The sequence below is a fragment of the Scyliorhinus canicula genome, chromosome 11 (assembly GCF_902713615.1).
Source record: "Scyliorhinus canicula chromosome 11, sScyCan1.1, whole genome shotgun sequence".
Taxonomy (NCBI): Eukaryota; Metazoa; Chordata; class Chondrichthyes; order Carcharhiniformes; family Scyliorhinidae; genus Scyliorhinus; species Scyliorhinus canicula.
Window position 1 is genome coordinate 151072441 of NC_052156.1, and position 15168 is coordinate 151087608.

At 49.4% G+C, this 15168-nt stretch overlaps 1 protein-coding gene across 3 annotated transcripts in view; it reads right to left on the reverse strand.

Annotated features, from left to right (window-relative positions):
• The window catches only part of LOC119973504 (peroxisomal succinyl-coenzyme A thioesterase-like), a 95606-nt gene that overhangs the window by 8773 nt on the left and 71665 nt on the right, over positions 1-15168 (reverse strand). For all 3 annotated transcript variants that reach the window (XM_038811739.1, XM_038811740.1, XM_038811741.1), the window contains one exon: positions 4018-4111. In XM_038811739.1, coding sequence (XP_038667667.1) covers positions 4018-4111 — 94 coding nt within the window. The remainder of the gene's footprint in view (positions 1-4017; positions 4112-15168) is intronic.

Sequence of the window (15168 nt, forward strand, 5' to 3'; positions counted from 1 at the left end):
CATTCCCCAACATGTTTCTTGGCATTTATTTAGTTTGGTTTTGGGCCTTAGCTAGCCATCAAACCCCCGTAACGAGCCCGTAGCCCCCCCCCCCCTCCCCGCCGGCTACCTTCCCCCGACTATTCTTCCTCTTGTACGTTGGCCACAAACAGGTCCCGGAACAATTGCATGAATGGCTCCCACGTTCTGTGGAAGCCGTCGTCCGACCCTCGGATGGCGAATTTGATTTTCTCCATTTGGAGAGAATCCGAGAGGTCGGACAGTCAGTCTGCAGCTCTGGGCGGTGCTGCTGACCGCCAGCCAAACAGGATTCTACGGCGGGCGATCAGGGAGGCAAAGGCAAGGGCGTCCGCCCTCCTCCCCAGGAATAGATCTGGCTGGTCTGAAACCCCGAAGACCGCCACTATCGGGCATGGCTCCACCCTCACCCCCACCACTTTGGACATAGCCTCGAAGTCGGCTGTCCAGTACTCCACAAGTCTGGGGCAAGACCAGAACATGTGGGCGTGGTTGGCCGGGCCTCTTTGGCACCGCTCACATCTGTCCTCCACCTCCGGGAAGAACCTACTCATACGGTTTCTCGTTAAGTGGGCTCTATGTACCACTTTTAGTTGCGTCAGGCTGAGCCTTGCGCACGTGGAGGTGGAGTTGACCCTATGCAGTGCTTCGCTCCAGAGTCCCCACCCTATCTCCATCCCCAGGTCGTCCTCCCATTTCCTTCTTGTTGCGTCCAGTACGATGTCGTCCCTATCTACCAGTCGGCCATACATGTCACTACAGTTCCCTTTCTCAAGGATACTTGCGTCCAGTAGGTCTTCCAGTAGTGTCTGTCGTGGCGGTTGTGGGTACGTCCTTGTCTCCTTTCGTAGGAAGTTTTTGAGCTGCAGGTACCGTAGCTCGTTCCCCCCAGCTAGCTGAAATTTCTCTGTCAGTTCGTCCAGTGTTGCGATCCTGTCGTCCGTGTATAGGTCCCTGACTGTCAGTGTCCCCCCGTCCTGTCTCCACCTTTTGAAGGTGGCGTCAGTCAGTGCTGGTTTGAACCTATGGTTGTTGCAGATGGGAGCCTTGTCCGACATTTTGTTCAGGCCAAATTGCTGCCGCAGTTGGTTCCAGGATTGGAGGGTGGCTGTCACCACTGGGCTGCTGGAGTGTTTTTTGGGTGGGGATGGGAGTGCTGCCGTGGCGAGGGCCCGGAGGGAGGTCCCCATGCAGGAGGCCTCCTCCGCACGCACCCACTCGGCTTCTGGCTCCTGGATCCATCCCCTTACTCGCTCGGCTGTTGCCGCCCAGTGGTAGAATTGTAGATTCGGTAGGGCTAGCCCCCCCCTGGATTTTGTTTTCTGTAGGACCTTCTTTGGGATCCTAGCATTTTTACCCCCCCATACGAACGCCATGATAAGTTTGTCCAGCGCTATGAAGAAGGCCTTGGGGATGTAGATCGGAATGGATCTAAACAGGAAGAGGAACCTGGGCAATACGTTCATTTTGATCGTCTGGACTCTTCCTGCGAGGGAGAGTGGGAGTGTGTTCCATCTTTGCAGGTCCTTTTTTACTTCCTCCGCCAGGCTGGTGAGGTTCCATTTGTGGATCCCTTTCCAGTCATGGGCTATTTGGATCCCAGGTAGCGGAATTTATGTCGGGCTTGTTTGAACGGCAGCCCCTTTAGTGCTGCATTATGTCCTTTCTGAAGGAAATCTGCCATCCTTATTCAGTTTGGCTGCATGTGACTCCAGAAACACAGCAATGTGCTTAACTCATAACTGTCCTCTGGAATATCGTAGCAAGCCACTCAGTTTAAAGGCAATTAGGGATAGGCAACAAATGTTGGCTTTGCCAACAATGCCCACATCCGTGAAAAGATACATACAAGGTGTACTGCGGCAACTTGCTCTTTCCTTCACAGATGTAAAATAATTATCAAAAGGACCAGAGAGAAGATGAGAATTTATTTGACGTTGTGAGTTACTGTGGTATTCACCGCCTGAAGGGCGGCACATTAGCACAGTGGTTAGCACAGTTGCTTCACAGCTCCAGGGTCTCAAGTTCAATTCCTGGCCTGGGTCACTGTCTGCATGTTCTCCTCATGTCTGCGTGGGTTTCGTCCGGGTGCTCCAGTTTCCTCTCAGTCCAAATATGTGCAGGTTAGGTGGATTGGCCATGTCAAATTGCCCTTAGTGTTCAAAAAGGTTAGGTGGGGTTACTGGGTCATGGGGATAGGGTGGCGGGGTGGGCTTAGGTAGGCTCTTCCCAAGGACCGCTGCAGACTCAATGGGCCGAATGGCCTCCTTCTGCACTGTAAATTCTATGATTCTACACCTTCTAAATCCTCTACCACCTAGATGGAACTTTTATTGCCATTCCTTCACAGGTCAAAATCCTAGAACTCCCTAACAGCATTACAGGTGTACGTCCACCACTTGAACCGCAGAGGTTACAATGTAATTAAGGATGAGCAATAAATGCTGGCCTTGCTAACAACATTCACATCCAAACCTCAATTACAACAAAATGTACTTCCAAATGTAATCTTTTCATTACATTACTACAGTAACAAGCTATATTAATTGTTTAAAATAAAGGAACTCCATAATTCTTGTAACTCCTCTCAGCAAGTTCTTGGAAACAATCAATTCAAACCACTTCCTCATACTGAGCAGTGAGAAGGTAAGTGGCTGACCTGAAATTATTTTTTAAATTTGTGCTTGTTTGAAGGGTATGACATAGTCAGTATTCCATGAACCACTTGCTGCCTTGATAATGACAGGTCCCGACTGATGGATGGTAACATTTGAATTCAATAAAAACCTGGAATTAGGGGCGGGATTCTCTGATGTTGTCGTAAACGCCGGAGCTTTTTATGCTGCCGTCACCTGACCCCTAGGATCAGCGATCCTGCACTGCACAGGGGGCCAGCATGGCATTGGAGAGCCTCACGCTGCTCCAGCTGCTGATCCGGGCGTCAAAACGGGCGCCGCAGCACCGCACATGCGTGCTACGGCTGGCGCAAGTTCGCGCATGCGCGCAGGTTGCTTTCTCCGCGCCGGTCCCGACGCAGCATGGCAGAGAGCTACAGGGGCTAGGCGCGGAGGAACATAGGCCCCCACTAGGATAAGCGCGCCCGCCGATTGTTAGGCCCCGATCGCGGGCCAGGCCACCGTGGAGGCCACTCCCGGGGTCAGTTCCCCCCTCCCCCACCATGAGGCCGTCCCCGCAACATGAACGCCGAGGTCCCGCCGGGTCGGACCGTAGGAGAAAGGTGCCGGCAGGGCTCGGCCGGCACTTGGCCCATCGCTCGGGGAGAATTGGTCAACGCGGCCCCCGACCAGCGCCGTGCTGACTGTGCTGGCGCCGATTCTCCGGTGACTGGAGAATGTTCGCATTGGTGTCGCATGAATCGCCCCCCCCAGCGATTCTCCGACTCCGCCCTTGAAGTCTCGTGATGAAATTAAAACCATTGTCAATCTTCGTAAAAACCTATCTGTATTGTCCTTTAGGGAAGGAAATCTGTTCTTATGGGCCTATATGTGACTCCAAATCCACTGCTATGTGGTTGATTCTTAAATGCTTTCAGAGATGGGCAGTAAATGCTGGCCCAGTCACATCCCATGAATGAATTTTTTAAAAACTCTTTGTTCACACCCTTGCAATTAGCTTGGTTCTAACACAGTTTCAACTATCCAGAATAATAATTCACAAAACGAATGATGCCATAAATAGATAAGAGCTTATATTTTGAACAAACTTATGGACTGAAACAATGACAATGCATTGAAGATAGTTCAGTAATAAGTGTAACTGCAGTGAAGTCACATGAATTAGTCATTGAAAACTAACTTTGCCACACAACAAAGGACACACTTACATAGAATACACAATCCAGAGTACAGTTATTTTTAATATTTAAACAATTTTAAGTCATACAAATTATAGAGAGTAATTGTTTTACTGCAGTCTACTCTGCAATTTCTGATGAATTCGATGTCTTTAATTATTCTTACATGGAGCAGAATCTTTTACCTGAACCATAAGCTTTGGATCATCTGGGAATGGGAAGATAATATTTCTCCATATCATAGAACCATCTTCCGTCATTTTAACTTTGTCTGAATGACTTATTGGAGAAGCAAAAAAAAAATCAATGATTAAGTAACGGAACTCATATGTTTTTGGTTAAATCCAATAACTATCCTTTTATTTAAATGTATTGGAAATTTGCAGAGCCTATCAATCTCACTAGATGGCGGGCACATTTACAGAGTTTTTTATCAAAACCATTAAATTCTTGTGCAGATGTCAGAACCACTCACTTTTGTGAACATACGCAATAGGGGGAAAAATAGACTATTCGGCCCCACAAGCCTGCGCCACCATTCGATAAGATCCTGGTTAAACTGTTCATGTTTCAAGTTCTACATTCTGATCTACCCCCAATAACCTTTTCTTTCCCTTGCCTAACATGAATCTATCTACCTCAGCCGTCAAAATATTCAATGCTCTGTCACCAAGATCTTCTCAAGCAGAGTTGCAAAGTCGCACAACCCTCAGAACAAATGTCTCCTAATCGCGGTCCTAAAAGGATGAACCCAAATTTTAAAACAGTGCCCCTTTAGTTCTGGTCTTACCCACCAGAGAAAACAACCTTTCCGCATCCACCTTGTCAAGAGACTCCTGCAGCACCATCTGGTGTGCACGACACACATGCAGCGGTGCATCAGGTGGAGGTAGGAACCTCCGAGTGGATGGCCGGTCGGAGGCCAGGCCCGAACCCAGGAAGTAGCTGCCGTCCAGACAGGTCTAGTGTTTCTGTCTGGAAAGGGTGGTTCCTATAAATTTTGGAGATGCAGACGCAGAGTTCGGGACTACATGAGGGCGTATCAGAAACTATCCAGAGCCTACAGGTGCAGTTGCAGGAGTCCAACCGTCTGCAGGAGCAGGAGGCGGTGCCGACAATAAATGCCACTTAGGCCAACGCCGCACAGGTGGTCTCCGTAGTGGATTGCTTGGAGCGAGAGTCATGGCCATGGCGGTCCAAGGTCTAGGGCACATGTGTATGGGCGATGGGGGAGGCAAAGTGCAGGGTGTTCACGTCACAGGCAGTCATGTACCAGGGCCACATGGACATTGCTGTGGCGCTCAAGAAAGTGGCCCAGTCATAACGGGCCATGCTGCAAATGTAGAAGTGGATTTCATTTGGAACTTAACTGATAGGGTTAATATAACAGTTCTGAAAAGCTCTGTGAAAGAGATGTCAACAGGTCAAGGGATGAAATAAAGGGAGTGTGTCTGACCGGCATCTGTAAAAGCAAAGATGTCAGAAGGTTATGGGATGGAATATAGGGAGTGTGACTTTGGTACTAATTAATGTTCTGACCGTATCTGTAAAAGCAAAGATGTCAGAAGGTTATGGGATGGAATATAGGGAGTGTGGCATTGGTACTAATTAATGTTCTGACCGTATCTGTAAAAGCAGAGAGGTCAAAAAGGCAAAGAATGGAATGAATGGGAACCGTTACTTTATTGCAGAGATAACATAATTAAGCTCGTTTGACCAGTTGGAACAAATAAACATTGAAATGTTAAAGGAAGGGCCTTGGAATGAGATAAGCCAGATGGCCATGGGATACAAAAACCTTTGTATTAATATTGATAGTGACTTGTGCTAATGATTATGTCAAAAATAACCTCCCGACCTCGAAAAATAATTCCATATATGTACATGTTCTGGATCCTTGCCAAATCATAGGTGTATCTAGGAATTTAAAGGGACCACCCCTAAGCTGTAAGATGTATAAAGATACCGTCCTTATTCTGGGATTTTGGCACTTCTCGAAGGTGGTTACCCGACTGCTTAGAGATTTGTCCCGGCCGTAAATAAACGAATATTCGTTACTGACGTGTTCGAGTGTTTTACTTCTGGACTGACGATCAGATACGTGAAAGCGCAATTCACATTTGGTGGCCCGTACGGGGATCTCCAGAGGGGTCTGCGCAACTAACCGGCGTAATCGACTGAGCTCGTTCAAAGTAGAGGACGAATTTGGCCCCCAACGTGAGTAAAAATTTCTTTTCCACCTTGGTATTCGCCTACTACTAGTTTGATCGTTGCTCAGCCTTGCCGTTGGTTTGTCGAGAAGCCTCTGCGAGATCCAGGTCAGTCCAGCGAACCCGTTTTAAAGAGGGTAAGTGAGTGAACCCTGTGGTTATCGTCTCTAGGGGCAGCCTGGGACTGCCGCCGTGATTCCAGGCAGCGTTCGCTGGAGTTACGGGCGGGGTTGCCAGGACTGCTAGGGGCAGCCTGAGGAGCCGCCGTGATTCCAGGCAGCATTCGCTGGAGTTACGGGCGGGGTTCTCAGGATTGCTAGGGGACGGTTAACGGGCTGTGGGCAGCCTGGGACTGCCGCCGTGATTCCAGGCAGCGTTCGCTGGAGTTACGGGCGGGGTTGCCAGGACTGCTAGGGGCAGCCTGAGGAGCCGCCGTGATTCCAGGCAGCGTTCGCTGGAGTTACGGGCGGGGTTCTCAGGACTGCTAGGGGACGGTTAACGGGCTGTGGGCTCCGGACGGGACTGCCGCCGTGATTCCAGGCAGCGTTCTCTGGAAGTTACGGGCGGGGTTCTCGGAGCCTATCCCCCGGTATAACCCATACCTTCACCGAAGAATTTTACCTACTTACCCCTTAATAGCATTGGTGTCCTGGGTCCTGTGTTATTAAGGAAGTAAAGTAAGCTAATAACCACTTAAAATCTGGTCTTCTTGAGTTGTATTAGCTGTTTAAACTCGGCTGCTTTCCTTGTCTTTCTCCAGCAGGCTGCGTCTCTCTCCCTCTCTCTCTCTCTCTCTCTCTCTCCTGTTGCTGTGACAGAGTGCTGCTGCTTCTGCTCCCTGGGTTTATATTCTCTTTCGAAGAGTTATTAAGTTTTAACGACTGTATTGTATATGGGCTTGTTTCACTTTGATAGTTTAAAAGTATCTTTGATGTAAACATCTTACTACAACTAATTATTCATTTCAGGCATATCGTCTCCTCTCAGATTTGATTTTAAAAATGCTTTCGTTTCAATAGTTAACTTTTATTTCTGTGATTTCAAATCGTTCAATTTTCCAATTGTCCCCAGTTCATAACTTTGCCTTTGATTTTGACTTAAATGATGTTTCTCGTAGCCAGGTCATCTCCAATTTTCTTTTAATTAACTTGATGTTCGTAGAATTTTACCCCTTAAATTGACACTAAATTCGACTGAGCATCTTCCATTCTTTCCAGCTGTTTACTAAGAGAGTTTATTTCAATTAAGGTGTGAAACTTTGCTCTTAGCTGTATGCTAAAATTTAACTTGGTTGTGACTTGAAAGACTTGCCTGTTTTAAACATTCGTCACTTAATGCAATTGAAACTCTCATCCATGCTTTTTCAGATGCTTTCTGAGATAGTTACAGTCCATGAAGGTGTGAGCCATTGTTTCTGCTGAAACCTGATTGTGAGCAAGAATCTGCATTTTATAACCCTGCTCTTTGCAGCTGCTATTAACCTTTTGTGGGATCTTTCCCTGTACCCTCTCAAACCAGATATTGCCAGACTTTCATGTTTCAAATGACACATTTTTCTGTATTATCAAGAACCCACCGCAAAGAAATTAATTGCCTTGTGGAGGGAATACTGTCAGTCAGTGAAAGATGCATCTATACTGGCTAGCTGGCAGGAAAATGCCTCAAAATTGGGTATTGGCCTCACTGAAGGGGGAATTGTTAAAACAGTAGAGGTCTTAAAAAGGGAATGTAAAGAATATAAGAAACGTAAGAATGCTACTCCTCCCCCCGGCGCCGGTCAGCAATGCGAAGCAAGGTTGGGAGGAGGGGGACGATGGGGATGAGGAACATCTGTTCAATTGCAGGGGACGTCAGAAGCCTCCACAGCCCCCACAGCCCCCACAGCCCCCACAGCCTCCACAGCCCCCACAGCCACCTCCGCCACCGCCCCTGGAATGTGATCAGTATTATGAGTAACTCAGTATGTTCAGAACTACATTGGTCTCAGAATAAACAGATAAAGAATTTGTGCTGGGCAGTTTCGAAACTGCTGCGTTGAAATTGACACTGCATGGCTCCGGAGGGTCCTAGTGCCCGCTGATCACAAACAGTCACTAGCAGAACCGCCTCAAGGAGGCACTCCTCCAGGCCCCTGCCCTTGGTCGACCCTTATATGATCGCCCTTTTCAGCTCTATTGCACAGTCCTTGCCGACTGCGCCACAGCTGTCCTGACCCAACGCCACGGCGACCGCTGTCGCCCGGTTGCATACTACTCCTCTAAACTCGATCCGGTAGCCCTTGGCTATCCTATCTGTACCCAAATTCTTGCAGCTATCTACAACAGCCTGCAATCGGCTGCTAATATTACCCTCCAACAAGATATCACTGTCTATAGTTCCCATTCTGTTACGGCCTTTTTGGGACAGCTACAGACTCAGCATCTCACGATGGCTCGTCAGAACAAATATGAGATTGCTCTCCTTAATAACCCGAAAGTCCAGTTTGCCCACTGCACCACTATCAACCCTGCTGACGTTTTGACGCATCCTCCCACAGACATGCTCGACCCAACTCATGACTGTCTGCAACTGTTGCAGGAAGTCTCCTCGGTTCGAGACGACCTCTCCGATATACCCCTCCCAAGTGCAGATTGTTCCTGTTTCACCGATGGAAGTTCTTCCGTCGGCGAAAGGGGGGATAGACAATCTGGCTATGCAATCATCGATCAAGACGGTGATGGAAAAACAGAGGATTTCTAACCTCCGCTGGTACACCCATCTCACACCAGCAGTTAGTAACCCAGTTATTGCAGGCCCTTATGCGCCCAGACAAGATAGCGGTGATAAAATGCGCAGCGCATACAAAAGGCACAGGACTGGTGGAAACGGGCAACAGGAGAGCGGACGAGAAGGCAAAAGAAATTTCTAAATCTGGCAAACTAATGGTGCCTAGAATGATGAGGCAGACTAAAACCCCCTCGGGAAAGTCCCCCTCTGAAAAACCTATGCCAACCATTGCTGACATAATCCAAATGCAGGAGGACGCTCCTGCAACTGCTGTAAATATGTGGAAAAACTTAGGATGTATATATGATATCGAAAATAAGCTGTGGGTCACCCCGGTAGGACAAACATGTATGACCGATGCATTAGCAGCCTGGGTGACCGAATGTGTACACTTTGCAACTCACTGTGGAGCTCGTGCCACAGGGGACATATTGTTAAAAAGCTGGTGGCACCCACGACTGCAAGAAATGGCCCAACAAATTAGCAGTCGGTGCCTAATCTGTCAACAGCACAACCCCGGTAAGGCCGTCCCCTGTGATCCTGGCACAACCCCCTTACCTGAGGGTCCATTTGAGACCCTGCAAATGGATTACATTGAGTTGGAAAGATGTCAATGCTATAAATATGTGTTAGTCATTGGGGACACTTTTAGCAAATGGATCGAGGCCTACCCGACTACGGATAACAAGGCCTCGACAGTAGTTAAGGTGTTAATGCGAGAAATTGTTCCGCGATTTGGAATTCCAGCCCGGCTGAGCTCTGACAATGGTCCCCACTTCATAGGTCAAATCAATAAGGAATTCTGTGCTCTGCTAGGAATAAAGCAACAGTTTCATTGTGCCTACAGACCACAAGCCGCTGGAGTGGTGGAAAGGGCTAATCAGACTCTAAAGACTAAACTCGCTAAACTACAAGCAGACACTGGGGCCACTTGGCTCAAACTCCTGCCTTTAGCACTCTTCCAGCTACGTGCCACCCCCGCAGGAAAAACTCGCCTAAGCCCAGCGGAAATACTATATGGCAGACCCTTTCGAACGCCTTGGGACAGCAGTGTTCCACGGAATGTTCAATTCCATTACATGACTACCGAGATGGCTAATTATATATTAACACTAACTAGAATTTTGAAAGGATTACACTCCCGAGTTCGTGCCACCCAGGAAGAAGTCCCCTCCATTACTCATGACGTCTCCATCAACCCTGGGGATTATGTCCTAATTCGAAATTGGACACGTAAAGGTTTGGAACCTCGATGGGAGGGTCCCCTACAGGTTCTACTCACTACCCCCACTGCAGTAAAAGTGGAGGGCCGGAACGCATGGGTACATATGCACCATTGTAAGTTAATTAAGTATCCATGATGTTCTAAACTTTTCCTTTAAGTCCTAGGAACACGAGTACCAGGATGAAGTCCCTCTTCACCGTCACAATACTCGCCACCCTGCTCTCTCTCGCTGCATCCGGAAGAAGGAGATGCCCGTATGGAAGCCGACGTCCACCCCTGTGCCGAGAAGGAACCCCACGATGTGGAACAACGACAGGTCTCCGATGGATCACCACCCCTTTCAACACCTGCCCGACCACCGTTCATCCCGACGACCAGAAGCCCCGATTCCTGACTACGTACATGGTTCTGATCTACGATCGCCGCACATGCCGGTGGAACCACCGGTGCATTGATAAGGACAGGGTACAAATTTTACCATCAAGGACTACTCACCCCAACTCGCCTTCCAGAAGGAAGCGGGCAACGCACCATGTAACGGCGAATTCATTTCTGTTTATGTCCTATGTCTATGCTAAGAAAGTGGGTGTCTCCTCTTGCTGGGTATGTACACAGGTCCCGACCCATGCCCATGGAGGCGTTCCCTTGATATCTGTTCCTTTCTCGATCGAACAGACGGCTGAATGGGTTACATTCCAGACAGTTCAGAGAATATCACGCGTCTGGTAACCCATATCAGAGATGGAGTACAGCGCTTGCGACTCGCCGGTCAGGCTGACTGGTGGAGCTGGATGTGGTCCAATTCTTGGGCCACTTACCTATTCCATGGGCTCATTATCTTCGTTACCATCTGTTTGTTGCTCTGTATCATAGCTACAGGTGTGAAATGCCTATGCAACCGTTTGGGTGCCACTGCATTACCACAGATGCTTCAGAGATCCGCCCTAGACGAAAAAGAAACACTGGTTCCACCTACCCCTGACCTATATGAGGAAGTGGCATCCTGCCGGAGCCTAGTAGAGGAGGAGTACCTCCGCCTCGCTCTCATTTCCATCTAAAGTATCCTGAGTGTTATGTGATCAAGGAATGATCAAAGGGGGGAATGTAGAAGTGGATTTCATTTGGAACTTAACTGATAGGGTTAATATAACAGTTCTGAAAAGCTCTGTGAAAGAGATGTCAACAGGTCAAGGGATGAAATAAAGGGAGTGTGTCTGACCGGCATCTGTAAAAGCAAAGATGTCAGAAGGTTATGGGATGGAATATAGGGAGTGTGACTTTGGTACTAATTAATGTTCTGACCGTATCTGTAAAAGCAAAGATGTCAGAAGGTTATGGGATGGAATATAGGGAGTGTGGCATTGGTACTAATTAATGTTCTGACCGTATCTGTAAAAGCAGAGAGGTCAAAAAGGCAAAGAATGGAATGAATGGGAACCGTTACTTTATTGCAGAGATAACATAATTAAGCTCGTTTGACCAATTGGAACAAATAAACATTGAAATGTTAAAGGAAGGGCCTTGGAATGAGATAAGCCAGATGGCCATGGGATACAAAAACCTTTGTATTAATATTGATAGTGACTTGTGCTAATGATTATGTCAAAAATAACCTCCCGACCTCGAAGAATAATTCCATATATGTACATGTTCTGGATCCTTGCCAAATCATAGGTGTATCTAGGAATTTAAAGGGACCACCCCTAAGCTGTAAGATGTATAAAGATACCGTCCTTATTCTGGGATTTTGGCACTTCTCGAAGGTGGTTACCCGACTGCTTAGAGATTTGTCCCGGCCGTAAATAAACGAATATTCGTTACTGACGTGTTCGAGTGTTTTACTTCTGGACTGACGATCAGATACGTGAAAGCGCAATTCACACAGACATCAAGAGCACTGGTGGGTGCTGGCTGACCTGTGCCAGACACAGAGGAATCTGGTATGGTCACTGAGTGATGTAGCAGTCCCAGAGGTACATGGCACAGTCCCTGTGCTCCATGGCTGCGAGCGTCGAGATCCTGGTTGAGACGAGAGGGGGCCTCCAAGACTGGCAGCGCCAGGGGACAGTGGAGGCTCCGGAGTTTGCTCCGGCTGCACCCACATCCCAAGGAGTAGCTTTGGGGCCATCGGGCACCCGGAGGGAGATGGCAGTGATGGGGCCCATGCCGGTGACTCTTGCAGGAGAGGTGCTGGAACACTCAGCACCTCTGAACCCCCTTCCCACTTGTTCCTCGCTCATCTGATGGACAGCGTGCAGAACACGGTGGCACCATGCCACCTGTGACACCCAGAATATTGTCGGGCCCATCAAATCCCTGTCGTTCCAGAGGACAGCCACCAAAGTTGACCCAGGTTATAGGGCCGGAAATGCAGTAGGCCGCCTCCAAAGCTGATGCACCACCTGGGGACTCACCTAGAAGGAACATTAGGACACACAAGATTAAAAGGTAGACACCAGTAAATTTTGTTCGAGTGCGGCATATAGGATAGCATTAGGGCTAGGGCACAGTTATTGTGCATAGAACTGTCACAAATAGACACCTGTTCACCAATGTTCCGAACTGCCTGGGTCCTCTGCCAAAAGGTTGGGAGGGATGGGCTGGGCACAGAGGTTGTGCCGCATGGCGGGGACGTGTGGGAAGCCGGTGATGTATGGTCGCCATGTGGTAGGACGTATCCAGCGAGTGGCCCACCGCTCACTACCCCATAACCATCCCTCCATTGCACTCCCGTAAGTCAGCTGACTCCTGCTGACCCCGGCCACTCCCGCCACTCCTTCGACCCCTCCCAGCGTGGGGCTTCCCCTCCTTCCCATTGCCCACCAGCAGGTTCTCCTCCTCCCCCTACCGCTCTCAGCGCGGGAAAAAGCCCGCGCTTCCCAGCTCTGGCCCCGCCCCCTTCAGCCCTCAGCATGGGAAGAAGCCCGCGCTTTCCACCTACCCGACCCCGCCTCTTCTGATGCCGCTCCCTTTACCGACCCGGTCCCCTCGCGGGGCCCCAACTCCCCTTCCCGCCATCAGCCCCCCATATTGCAGGTCCGCCCCCCTCCCCGAGCCCAACCGACAGACCCAAGCAAAAACAGTGCCCCACCCACCCGAAAAGCAACAAAGAACCAACAATAAACAGAGAACCCCCCCACCCCCCCTCAAAATGTAACACAGCTACACGCAAACCCCCGTACGAACCCTCAGTTTGAGTCCAATTTTTCGGCCTGTACGAAGGCCCACACCTCCTCCGGGTACTCAAAGTAAAAGTGGCGGTCCTTGTAGGTGACCCACAGTCGCGCCGGCTGCAGTATACCGAACTTCACTCCCTTCCTGTGTAGCACCGCCTTCGTCCGGTTGTACCCGGCCCTCTTCTTTGCCACCGCCGCACTCCAGTCCTGGTAGATCCGTACCTCCGCGTTCTCCCACCTGCTGCTCCGCTCCTTCTTGGCCCACCTGAGCACACACTCCCGGTCAGCAAACCGGTGGAACCGCAACAGCACCGCCCGCGGCGGCTCATTAGGCTTGGGCCTTCTCACCAGTACTCTGTGGGCCCCCTCCAGCTCCTGGAAGGACCCAGCTCCCACCAGCGAATTTAGCATGGTGACCACATAGGCCCCCACGTCCGACCCCTTCAGCCCCTCCGGGAGGCCCAGGATCCGCAGGTTTTTCCGCCTCGAACGGTTCTCCATCTCCTCGAACCGGTCCTGCCATTTTTTATGGAGCGCCTCGTACGCCTCCACTTTCACCGCAAGGCCTAAGATCTCGTCCTCGTTTTCAGAGACCTTTTGTTGGTCCTCTCAGATCGCCACCCCCTGGGCCGTCCGAGTTTCCAGCAGCTTACCAATTGGAGCCTTCATCGACTCCAGCAGCTCCGCTTTAAGCTCCCTGAAGCAGCGCTGAAGAGCCTCCTGCTGCTCCTGCGCCCACTGCATCCATGCCGCCTGGTCTCCGCCCGCCGCCATCTTGTGCTTCTTCCCTCGCTTCTGCTTTGGCTTTGTTGCCACTTTTTTACTCTCCCCACTCCTGGTCCAGGCTATACACCGCTGGGGAAATGTTGCTGACTCCTTCCCACACCGGGAGACATCGAGAAAGTTCAGTTGGGGGCCGTAAAAAGAGCCCAAAAGTCCGTTCCTAGCGGGAGCTGCCGAACGTGCGACTTAGCTCCGCATAGCCGCAACCGGAAGTCAACCGAGCCCACTAATGATATGTTAATGAGTGATACTGTACGGTTTGCATGCCCATGCCGAGTGGGGCGTGGAACGCATCCATGCTGCCATCAAGGCACCAGAGCATGGCGTTCCATTGGGCACCGACTTTCGGCTAACGCCCAATTCTCCACCCAATCGCAATCCGGGCGTCGCTGGCCGGAGAATCGACCCCCGTTGCCTTTGGTGCATTGCCCATCACCGAGAACACAATGAACACACGCACAGAGAGAGAGAGAGAGGTGTAAAAGCTTGTTACAGAAGGAGGACAAGCTGCATTACGAGCATTGCACTGACCCACACAAAGAAAACGGTCAGGACAGCCCGTCAACCTGTCATCTGAATCCCAGCTGTTTCTGATATTACTCATGTATAACAAGAGCTGTGTCAAAAAGGAATGGGAACTGCCACTTCACATAGACAACTCAAACTTTCACTGCCTGTAACATGGAAAAACATTTTGCAGGCATTCAGTTTGTTTTTTAAAAAGTCGTATTTGGTTCATAAGGCGGATCTCAAATCAATTCCAATTGGTCATTGAACCAATGTCCGATTTGGTCGTCTCCACGTTTCTTCTTGTTCTAATCTAGTTTGACGACAGTTAGAATTTTTGTTTCTACATTTACCTCTAAATTCTTCAGATGTGTTTCAAGTGATTGTAACATTTGTCCAAGTTGATTTAATGTGTCTGCTTGAGCTAGTGTTATGGGCCAGGGTTTTAAGAATCCCAAAGTGTGTCATGGAGTTCACCTGACCAACAATGTTTAACAGATTGTGGTATGGGGAGCACACGGCCCACTCTACAAGTGTGGTACAGCAGAAATGGAAAAGTATTTTTTAAAGCAAAACAATGTTTATTCTATGAACTCAAGTTAACCATTATAAAAACATAGTGAACATCTTAGCGACCATTAATTCAAATATAACCCCCAAAGACTACAA